General features: G+C 54.9%; 3 protein-coding genes across 3 annotated transcripts; all 3 read left to right on the top strand.

Moving 5' to 3' along the window:
- Positions 1-1,282: 1,282 nt before the first annotated feature.
- CPAR01_13139 (prostacyclin synthase) lies at positions 1,283-1,453 on the top strand (the record flags this gene model as incomplete). The annotated part of the gene is made up of 1 exon (XM_060497393.1): positions 1,283-1,453. One exon carries the CDS (start codon positions 1,283-1,285, stop codon positions 1,451-1,453), a length of 171 nt encoding a protein of 56 aa, XP_060343786.1.
- A 104-nt stretch (positions 1,454-1,557) lies between these two features.
- Positions 1,558-2,886, top strand: CPAR01_13138 (prostacyclin synthase; the record flags this gene model as incomplete). The annotated part of the gene is made up of 2 exons (XM_060497392.1): positions 1,558-1,934; positions 1,986-2,886. 2 exons carry the CDS (start codon positions 1,558-1,560, stop codon positions 2,884-2,886), a joined length of 1,278 nt encoding a protein of 425 aa, XP_060343785.1.
- Positions 2,887-8,102: 5,216 nt separating this feature from the next.
- On the top strand, positions 8,103-11,609 carry CPAR01_13137 (histone deacetylation protein Rxt3; the record flags this gene model as incomplete). Its single annotated transcript, XM_060497391.1, has 1 exon — positions 8,103-11,609. The coding sequence occupies one exon, from the start codon at positions 8,103-8,105 to the stop codon at positions 11,607-11,609; it is 3,507 nt and encodes a 1,168-aa protein (XP_060343784.1).
- Positions 11,610-11,754: the final 145 nt, after the last annotated feature.

Genomic DNA, 11,754 nt, shown 5'->3' with positions numbered 1-11,754 from the left:
TCCAAAGACGTTTCGCACTATGGTCATAAGCTAAGATGGTATGCATTGACGTGAAGTTGTAGCACTTGGATACCCCGTTGGCTTTGCAACGCTGATGCCGCGGTCGTACATTGGCTGGCTGGTGCGTAGAAGGCAAAGCTGCAGGTGTAGCCCTGAACTCTCGTGCGTTGCGTTTGGATGCAACAGCCCGCTGCTATAGTAGCCAGACTGACGGGCTAGGAAAGGAATCCCGGCCGTTTGCCTGGGATATATACCTTACGAAGTACACACGCTGTAGCTAGGATGGCCATAAGGCGTTGGTGTTGCGTGATCTCGAAAAAGAGAGTTCTCAATGACAAATGTGCCCTCTTCAAAGCCTCCTATGGAACTTAGCTGGCTCACCATTGGCGTAAAGCATGGGCAAAAGTTGCCAAGGGTTCGGATGGCGTTTGGGACAGCTCGATCTGGATGTCGTATGCTGTCAGTGATCTCAAACTGCTTTGAAATGAGCAGGTCGGACAACGGCTGGAATGAAGGCCCACAGGGGCGCAAGTAGTTCGGTAGAAATCTTATCTCAAGGCACCATGTGTCGATCATAGTCCCGAGCCTGGATCATATCAAAGAGGAAAGGAGCTGTCACACTTGAGCGTGGACGTAGATCATCGCCTGCCACCATCAAAATAGGCTAGACTGGAGGATTCGGTCGCTACGGCCCTTCTTTTCAGCCGCATGCCTTCGGCTTTCAGGCAGGAGACTTTCCTCGTGGATTGCTGTAGAATCGGGCACAAATTGGGACGTTTTCGCGCGAGTGCAGAAGTTTGCCATCTTAGGTAGCTGAAGCGATGAAATATTCGCTGACAGCGTGACTTCACGAAGATTCGAAAGCTCAAGCCCGAGATATCAAGAGAAACAAGGGGATAAACAGGTGATCCACAGGTCAAAGCATGACGAAGCCCTTCTTTTCCCAGCCTTTCTCGAGATCTGATACAATATCAGCCCTCATTCGGTGGCTGGAATAAGAAATTCCACCGGCAATATGATAGGCGAGCGCCTTTCGTGACACGATTGCTCTGAGAGGCGTTCTTAGCGCTGACCACACGCGTGTGCAACGAAGTTTTAACACCCCTAGCCATATGAGGGGAGGGGATTTCCCATATGATCGTGCCATACCCTCGATCAAAGCCTGATGGGAGCTCTGACGTTTATTTCTCAATACTGCGCGTTGTGTCGCTCTGATTGATCTCCCCGAAAAATGGCAGACGTTAGCGCTCATAGTACGGAGTCGGCAGGTAGAAGTTATTCGATGATTGTAGTCACAGCGGCATTGCTGCTAGTACCGGCGTTCTTGCTGAAGAAGCTTATGTTTCCGAACTTCGATCCTCGTGAACCCCCGGTGCTTCGTCCGAGGCTGCCAGTTTTCGGCCATATTATCTCCCTCATCAGAGAATCAGGCGGCTTCTATGCCAGGTTGTAGTATGTTTTTGGTTGTCTGAACAAGTGCACATTCTTTTGCTGACTGGAGCATGAAGCAAGGAAAACAGATTGCCGATTTGCACACTACCGATGTTACATGGCAAGATGTACGTGGCAAACTCGCCCTCTCTGATCGCAGCGGCTATGTGCCACGGAGACATCTCCTTCGAGCCTTTCCAGATCGAAGCCTCGTCGGCTGTGCTGGATCTTCCGAAACATCACATAGACACCCTTATGCAACCAGGAATCTTGCACCAGATCGAGAAAACCATGGCGACAAATCTACGCCAGGATGCGCTCCAAAAGATGAACCATGCTGCTCTGAAATACTTGGCAGGGGTGTTGAACACAATCAATGGCATAAGCCCACTCGAAGAGTCCGATGGATTCGAATGGATCAAGGGCACCTTGACCATGGCCACTGCGACTGCTCTGTACGGGAAGGACAATATGTGGGACGCCAAGATGCTTGAAGATCTTTGGTGAGAAGAGAGTGCATAATGAGCGGCGTGGCATTCGCTAACATGAAGCAGGACGTTTGAAAAAGGCGCAGGGCTCTTGGTGATGAAGGTTGCACCGAATTTGGTCGCTCCCAAAGCTATCGCTGCCCGAAAGAGGATGAGTGATCTTATCCGACCTTTCTACCAGGCACGAAAAGATGAGAACTCGGATGTGGCAAAGATTCTTCAAGACCGAGCTCGGTATCTACGCGAGCTGGGGATGGCCTCCGAAGACCTCTCTCAAACCGAGTTTCTGATTCCCTTTGCTGCAACGCTGAATACGGCGTCGAACCTGTTCTGGACATTTGCCGAAGTTTTCTCCAGGCCAGAGTACGTTGAGCGTGTCCGGCAGGAAGTTATACGGGTGGCTGTGGAAACCAAGAGCGAAACGGGACGAGACGTGACAATTAATGCTAAAAGCCTGGAAGCAGACTGTCCTTTCCTCGGCGCCTGCTTCCGCGAAGTTCTGAGGCTCCACAGTGCGCAGATAGGAAACCGACGTATTATGAAGGATGCTACACTGGAAGACACGGATGGCCGTCAGTATCTGTTGAAGAAGGGCACCAATATGCAATGGTCGGCAAGCGTCACGCATTTCATGCCGGAGATTTGGGGCGACGATGCCGCTTCTTTCAAGCCGGAGCGATTCCTTGACGTTGATCCCCGGGATGAGAAACGGAGACGTGGGGCATTGATCCCGTTCGGCGGCGGCCGCCATCTGTGTCCCGGCCGTCACTTTGCCCAAACGGAGACCCTCGGGTTCGTCAGCGCATTAGCGCTCGGGTTCGACGTGGATGGCGTTGAGGTTCCTGCGGCGGAAGCTCCGCCACTAGGTGGAGCGACAAGACGACCGGCGAGTGATCGGGCGGCCGAGAATATCAAACTTTCGCGGCGGAAGGGTTGGGAAGACGTGACGTGGAGATTTGTATGTTAGGTCGCCCAGTAGAGCCTACAGCTTCTCTGCTCAAGATCTCTCCCGTCTGGTGTGAAGCTAAAGTGGAAGCATGTCAAATCGGTGAAATGTGGTGACCCTTCATGTTCACGAAGCAGGATCTTAGTGGAGACGCTTGTAGGGTCAAAAGTTGCGAATGCAGACCACTCAGTGCCTTTGCTTGGGCAAAACTGAGCTGAAGCAACCGATGCGAAGTAGTCCCCCCGTATGATTGGTGATATCGCTCAGCAGCGACATACAATGTGCGGAAGTGGTTGCAGCCGGCAAGTGGCCCCCCTGTCAATCCCGGCGTCATGCGTTGAGCTGTCAGTCTGCAGGTTGAAGAGTCTCTGACGCCGCATTTGGCAGAAAGCGGGAGGATGCGGTGTTGCGTGACGAACCAGATGGAGTGTCGTGCCGCACATAAGACGAGGGGAATCCAGCCATACACGGGTGACGGAACAGCGGGCGATAGTCGACGTGGTCGATCTTATGGGATGATTCGGCGAACCGCTATCAGCCAGGCGCCTTTTGGCCTCCCGCATTGGTGATGTGATGCAAGGATGAGATATGGGGGCCGGAGCGATAGCGAATGGCGCATAGAGTTGGACGTTGATGAGCGACTGGCTGATGGAGGGTGAAAGACACGCTGACAATGTGCATTTGCAAAGCCGGTGCCGAATTCATGGCAGAATAACACAACGTTTGACCGCGAGGTGACCAGACATCCCATCCCTTCCATGATTGTAGTTTGTCGTTGGTCAGGGGGCCTCCAAGCGCGTTCGTTGGCTTCGCTTGCTTGCTCTCAAGGGTCTAGATGAGGTAGTGGATAGTACTCGGGTCTATGCATCTATGGCGGGTAGGCGTCGGGATGAGCCATCGGTGAAGGGCATTGGGTGAAGCTATGGTCGTCTTTGCCTCTTCACCGCCCTCTGGCGGCCGGGGGGTCTGTTCAAATCCCCTGCATCTTTGTTGCGGTCAGGGTTTGCTAGATATTGACCTACTTTTCTTGGATTGTTTTTTTTGCAAGGAGCGCGGATAGCTGCCGGCGGGCCCTGTGGCATCTCGCAAGGTAGTGCAGTGATTTTTTTCTTCTTTTCTGGTCTTCGGCTCTCGCCGGACGCTGTTGCCCCGAATAGTGTGATGTGCCTGATGTCCGACGAACACGCACAGGAAGAAGACAAGTTGCCGCGGTTAGAGCAATGACTGGCCGATTGTCGGCAGAATTAGATTGCCAGGGTGGAGTTGATCGAATAGCTTTCCGCAACTTTCTTGGAATGGTCAATGGATGAGGTAATAAGGTCAGGTCGCAAAAGAGCTTTTCCTCGAATTTGTTGTTGGTGCACTGCGGAAAGGAAAGTGCGTGCCTTGGGCGGGTCGATGTCGCAGGGCAGGCACGGGATCTTGGGAGCGAGTTTGGGGAAGGAGCTGTTTGTGGGGACCTTCCAATGGAAGGGGAAGGGTGACGGAAAGAGCTACCACGGCCCACGCCGTTCTTTCTGTTTTGCTGTGCTATGCTTGCCTAAGCTTCCTCATGGGATACACCTCCAATTTCGAGACGAGGAAGGCGCAGTTTTGCGTGATAATTGATTTTCTCAACCTCTTCCCGGGCATTTTACATTCGAGAAAACAAGGTGTAGCATTTCTCCCTTCTTGGTGCATCTCTGCTGGAAGCGAGACACCGAATGCAATGGCAGTCAAGAGATAAGTCATGAGTCTGAGGTACTTTATTATTATGATGGCAACCAGTCACCCTGTTGACGCACCTGCTTCATCGGCCTTGCCTGCCCCCGCTTTCCTTCTCAGCCCAACACCAAGGCCCAGCGGTGATCCATGGACGGGGAAGGATAGGCCGGGTGGTTGGGGGGACCTGAACCCTGCTTGACTGAAGGAGCCCCTGACCACCCTGACGCGCCCGACCTGATCGTGTCAACTTTCCTTTCCTCGGTGCCTCTGCATAGGTACCTTACGTAACTTCCTTTCCAAGTTCCCTCAAGAACAGAAGAGCCTAGGGCTCGTTGAAGCATTGAAGTGCTCGAGTGACGGGAGTGACATGGCCTCCCGTCCCAGTTGCACGTTGACGCTGACTGTGCACCAGCACCATCGTCCCGTTGTCGGTGCCAGGTGGGCCCCTTCGAGTTTCTCCTCATTCCATTGAGAAAAGCGAAGGGAGCTTCAGGTTTCCAAGATTGTCGGGCCAGGTCCGGGCCCATGCGACACTCAGCGCCGCCCGTCATGCCGCTGCTGCGCTCCTGCACCTGGAAGCTCTTCATGGCAGTGGGCGGGTCCTTCCCAACTTTCCCCCCAGGGCCCCAGGCACAGAAAAAAAACACAAAACTGGGTGATCCGGTCATTTGATGCGTCATCATTGGCTGGGGCTGACCTGGGGGAAGGAATGGAATGGGGGTCCAGGGTGGCTCCCAGGAGCGAGGGGAAAGGCGGCGGGCGGCGGGCGATACGTACCGGCAGCTTTCCCGTCTTCGTCTCGTCAGTCTGTCACTGAGTGAAATCTGTCATTGTCACCGTCACGTAACTAAGGTACTGAGGTATTGGGTCTGCTACTGAAAGCATTCGAGTGAATTGCCTCAGTCTTTCTTGTCTTTGCGCATCTACTAGCCTGTCTGTTAGCTTTGAGTGAAGCAGAGAGTGTGAATTCATAAGGAATAGCCAGGTTACACATAGGAAGAGCCCCAACAGCTCCATCTTACAGATAGAATGTGCACCTCATCTTCTTCAGCAAACTGATACGAAACATTCTTGAGCATGTCAGGATCTAGCCATAGCGTCGGTCATTGAGGGTCTCGTTGACATTGCGTGTACCTGGGTGGAATAGGATATCACCACTTGCCGGATGAACTTTGTCGAATTATCATACTACGTGACTGCTTACATCTGCCGTCAACAACGGTCGATATCAAGGTCAAGTTCATGGCCACAGCATCGACGCGACACCTTCTCGAGTCTCAGATGAAAGAGTTGAAGTGACAAGAGACACGCAGACACGGCGCGCAACACCCAAGACAATACGCAAGGCACGCCACCTTAATTACCCCAACCTTTGCCTCCATTCCCCTTGCTGCGGGTGAGATACCTGACTCTCTCCATCATAATTGTACTTTTAAGATGCATGAGCATGGTCGTGTACGTAGCATCACGCCAAAAAGTTACCTTTAACCTCAGCGAGAACAAAAGGAAGACACAGCCCTTCGCACTCTCGCACGACTCGTCCTGGGGAACCCTGCGCCTTGGGGCCAAGTTTGTCCACCGCCAGTTTTCCAGAGGTGCTTGGAAGTTGGGGCATCCCGCATGCAACTCTCTGCATTGTGCATTCTGCATCTGTCTGGTGGCTTGCCTTGCTTTCCCCTCCCTCCCTCTCTTACGATTCGAGCACGGCAGACAAACCCACTCGTTCCTTTGCCTGCCCGAAGACTACCTTACCTGCCCGGAGACTAGAGTGATGATGTGACAGCCCATTTGTAAGAAATGCTTTGCAGAGCTGCCGTGCGTCCCTCGTTTCTGGCATGCGGCGATGCGCTGTCGACTTTCAACGTTCTCTTCTTCCCCGCCCTCGTTCCTGTTCCCGTGTTACTCGATCAGATGCTTTGACCTTTGACGGCAGTACTATTGCCAACGGACAGTCGCACTAAGACTCTGCGGACCGTCTCTTCCTGCATAAGCTTACCTGACCTTACCTTGCCATAGTGTGCCATGGTACGGATAGGGCCCCTTGGATCGTCCATGTCCCCTTGCGCATCTTCGTCCCCCCTCATTTTCCCCCCATCGTCTCCTTGCTGCTCTCCAGCTCCTCCACGCCTTGCGCGCCGTTCGGTCCTGTCTTGAAGCTTCTGCGTTCGTCGTGAGGCGCACGATACCCTTTCAGCTTGGGTTCCTGCAGCTTCGAGAGGAAGGAACTGTTCAGGAAGGAATACACATCTGAATACGTATCTACCCCGATCCTTCTTTCCTTCTTTATTTCTACATCATCGGCTCTTTCCTTCCATCCAAATCGACATTAGGGAAAGTACGTAGCTGATTCCTTACCTAAGGTACCTTACCTACTCAATCGGATAGTCACGTGAAGCCATCACCACATTTTTCTCGAGTCTGGCGCGGTAAAAGCTACCTACCGGCACCTTACGACTCGACTTGAGCATCCACGGACAAAGCAACCTCACCAACTCATCACGTCAAATCTGTCAATCGACAAAGGAGCCCACCGGCTTGCGGTAGGGAAAACAACATCCATACATACTTCGTTCCCCGGGCGCGGCGCATCGACATCATCGTTTCCCATCAACGGGGGGCCACCTGTCTCACTAGCGCGAACGAACCTTCCCCGGCATCCCTGTCGCGTTCCGGCTGATTTGCGCCCATTTGCCAGCGGCGGCCCCAAGGTCACCAGCTCACGGTCCCAAGTCCCCCAACCTGAGGTACGGATAAGTCTCCAAGCAACAGCAGGTCGAGTGGTCGAACTCGACTTTTGGACCTAGCTGCGTCTCCAGCTTGACCTCTTACCACCACCTTGCAGACTGCAGTGATCAAGGGTGAACCACCTTGTCACCTTGACCTTGATCTCGACCTCTCTCTTGAGTCTTCCCCCCATCCCCGAAGGAGACAAGACAAGACACAACCATCTCCTCAACCCACCCACACCAACAAGAACCGGGACCCTGTCGCCAGTCCACCATCACCTCCACCTGGACCTTCACACCCCTGGCCCCCGAGGTACTGCAAAAAAAAGAGGCGAGGGCCAAGGAAAAGAAAGAGAGGGAAAAAACGAGAGTGAGCACAGGCACAAGCTGTTCAATGCCAGCAGCCGGCCAGCCCAGCTCCACCGAAACAGGATCCGACCAGGGGAATCCAAAATAATTCTGCGTCCGTGTAACACAACAGTGTGTCGCGATCTTCCTCTGTTCCTCGACCCTTCCCTCCTACTTCCCTACCTTGCTTCACACCTCACCTCACCTTGCCTCTCACCCTCAACCTTACCCTCCCACAACACCACACTCTCGGTTCTTGAACCGTCGCCTTGTCGAACCCTCACCACTGCGACCAGCACCGAACGATACCTTTACCTATCGAGCGATCCTCTTCGGCACCCGCACACGAGTCTGCTTTTGCGATAGCATCCACTGCACCCTAGTCGCCGTCGCGCTGACGCACCCTCCGACACCTATGTGCAATCCACCCTGTGGGCTTTGAGCTAAAAACTCGGCGCGATGGATCCAAGACAGCCGCCACAGCTGCCCTTCTCGCGCAACGCTGCTTCGCAGTACAGCCGCTCACCTTTTCCTCCATCGTCGAACGCGACCGCGACATCAACACCGAACCAGTCGCCATTCCCACCCGTCTCCCATCCGCCTGCGAATAATCCTCCATATGCCGAGCATCAGCGGCGCTCCTCAGAAAATCCATACTACTCATCGGGCCCGAGATCGTTCCCACAAGAGCCCAGCTCGGGTCCTCCTCCTTCGGGCCACTCTCGACACCCGAGTGCATCCTCATTACCTGGTGGCCCGCCGATGAATCGTAATATGCCTCCTCCTGGCTCTCCTCCCCAGCCCGGGAACCCACCTCCTCCGGGATCGCATCAGATGGGACACTATGGCTTGCCTGTGCCAAGAGCTCCGCCTTTGAATGTTGGTCATCCAACTTCATTTCCGGGGGGCCGCGAGCTACCCTCGCTACACTCAATACAAAGAACGGGAAGCACCGGTAGTTCAATGTCAATATCCTCCATGCTGGGCGGTCCTCCGGCAGCGCAAAGAGAGTCGCAGCCACCGCCTTCGCATTTTCCTGCGCCTGCGACCTCGGCGCCTTCTGGGCCGACGTTCGCGCCGACGATGCAGGCTTCCCCGAGAATGCACTCTGCATCTTCCGACTACCAGCCTTTCAGAAGACCTCAGACACCAGACCATCAGCGCCCGTATGATCCGAGAGGCAGCGCTGCTGCATCACCACAGGGTACTTATTCGACCACGCCCGAGATGCAGCGGTACGGCACACCCCAGCAGAGCTACCACCAGCGCGGACCTTCAGCTCAAGATGGTAGAGAATCGAGCCGAATGCCTCAAGGCCCTCCGCCGAGGCCTACGAGCCAGCCAAAGTCGTTCCAGAACATGCCGCCGAGGTCTGCTGATATGGGTCGAAATAACGGACCGGAAGAGATGTATCCGAGGCGAGAGGAGATATCCAGAGGCTCAATGGAGTACAATCCTGAAAGACCCGGTCTGAAGCCCATGACCTTTGATGACCGTTACCGCGCAGAAAGAGATCGCCGGGATGAGATCGAGTTCAGGGAAAGGGAGCAGGCGAGGGAAAGAGAGCGCAGAGACAGAGCATATTCGGGAGGCGACGGCGGTCGAGGACCTCCTGTACACCAGGGCGAATATCGGCCCCAGGAAGTTCAAAGAGGCCAGCCTCCGCCATTTACCCGGCCCCCGGAGCAGCAACGTGAACAAGGCCCTTGGCCGCCAAGACAGCAGCCGCCTTTTGATCAGTCTAGAGTACCGTACGATCCCGCTGGATTACACCCAAGGCATCACGAATACCCTCCGACCTCTGCGCCTGGCTACCCACCTCAAGGTCAGGGTCATCCCGCTCCGGCTCCTCAGTTCCAGCAACAGCCACCTCCCAACGATCGGTATCCTCCCAATCATGCTCAGCAGCCCCCTCCAGGCCAGCCCGGGCCACCAGGGCAGCCCGGCCAGCCCGGTCAGCCGCACCTGCAGCTACAACAACCACAACAGCAGCAGCAGCCTTTTGACTCTCCCGAGCGACGGATAAATCACTTACACCCCCAAGGGCAACCGCCTCCGCCGCATCGCCGTCCGGCCGAGGAAGGCCCGCCGCCTCCATCAGTCGCATACAGCACACCTCATGGCCCGCCAATGTACGATTCGCCTCGCAACCGACCTGCGGAAGAGCATCCAAACAATAATCAAAGAAATTTGTTGGCGGTCCAGGAAATTAATCGGAAAGGACGAGTGTCGCCGCTGCCTCAGGCTGTCCAAGGAGCACAATCACGACAGCCAGGACCACCAGGGCAGCTCAGCATAAAGAGCGAGTTTGGTAAGATGTTCTCCGGGATAGGAAGCGGAGTCACCCTTACTGGCAGCCCTGTCAACACCGTGACTCCATCGCCATACACAAACGCGAGTCTTGCAAGACGCGACGAAACAGACGGCCCAGCGCACGAGTCTGGACCAGACACAGCAGCGCCCAAACCCAAGGGCAGGCGGAGAAAGTTGAAGGAAGATGAGACCAAGGGTGACGAGGACAGCACGGGACGACTGACGCCTGTTGGTCGAGCAAAGCGCCCGAAGACTCATCAACACCACCACCATCAGTACGTCCCGGTTCCCTCTGGTCTTTCTACAACGACTAACGACGACAGCCATCATCACCATCACCACCATGGTCATCATGCTGTCGATCACGCCAATGCCCCCACCCCTACTCCCAGTGGCGGCACGCCTTTCAAGAACGTAAAGGGAAACACTCCCATCCCATCTCCGACAGGACTGGCGAAGGATTTGCCGGCTGCTCACCACCATCATGTTCCTCGACCAGCGCATCAGCATACACACGTTAAGGAGACGCCCGCCAAGCAGGCCGTGCAGAGCCCGACGAATCTTCTTCCTCCCAAGCCGAAGACAATTGTAACCTCCAAGGCTGTGGTCGAGTCGGTTGCTCACTTGCCGCGAACCCATCTGGGCGATGTGCTCTATGAACCCAAGCTCAGCCCCGCGAGACAATTGCCAAATGTTCCATCCGGCCGCGGATTTTCCTCGACGCCAATGCCACTTCCTTGGAATGTCATCAAGGACAAGGAGAACTGCACACTGACGGTGAAGGTACCCAAGGTGCACCTGACTTCAGCGGCAAGGGAAGAGATCACGGCTCGCAGGGCATTATGGGGCACAGACGTGTACACGGACGACTCGGATGTCGTTGCTGCCTGCATTCACGGCGGATGGATTCGGGGTGAATGGGCTGATGATGTGGACGTGGCAATGTTGGACCTCGATCGCGGTATCAATGCCCCCGAAAAAGAAGTTCCGGCAACGAAAAGACGCAGCAAGGAAAAGGAGAAGGAGGAGAAGGCCCGGTTGGAGGCCAATTCGGCCACATATCTCGAAAAGCCGCCCAGGACAGGCCCTGTCACTGTACCCGTCGATCGCGATATGCACGTCAGCCTCGTGGTTCTCCCACGATTAGATAAGTACGGTAGCACTACTCGCTTCGGCATTCAGTCGCGAGAATTTGGTGGACGGTACAACGGTCGACAGTCGATCCATGACGGCATCAGCTACATGATTACGGGTATTCGCTGGGTCACGAATGGCGCCGGCACGCAAAACCGTCTCCGTGGCAAAGGCCGCAGAGAGCGAATGCGCAAGGCCATGGGAGAGATGCACGCGGCCAGCCGAGGCCTTAACGGGGCTGAGCTGGAGCGCGAGAAGCTTCGCCTGAGTAAGATTCGAGGAGAGATCGTCTCCGGCACTTGGTGGAAGAGAAACCAAGGTTCGCGCGCCTTTGGCGAGGACAAGGAAGAACGAGCGCCGAGCGAAGGAGACAAGGAAAACAGAATCGACGGCGAGCCTCCTCAAAGTGCGGCTCCCAAGGCGAACGGAGTCAATACGAATGGCGCTTCAGCGGCCGATGACGACAAGATGGATGTGGATAGTGCCGCCGCAAAGGTCTCTGACGTTCCGGTTGCTTGAGATATCTATCACGGCTTGATTTAGAGACGAATGGCATATATGAGCATTGAGCAGCGGATGACAAAGTTGGAGTAGTTTTGTAGGAGTAGCGCTGGTTATAATACCCAATACTTTTTGAATACTTGAAGTGGTTCGAGGTCATGAG

This window comes from Colletotrichum paranaense (assembly GCF_030867605.1).
Source record: "Colletotrichum paranaense strain IMI 384185 chromosome Unknown Scaffold_12.1, whole genome shotgun sequence".
Taxonomy (NCBI): domain Eukaryota; kingdom Fungi; phylum Ascomycota; class Sordariomycetes; order Glomerellales; family Glomerellaceae; genus Colletotrichum; species Colletotrichum paranaense.
The sequence above is the reverse complement of the archived record's forward strand: the minus strand, read 5'-3'. Positions and strand labels throughout refer to the sequence as shown.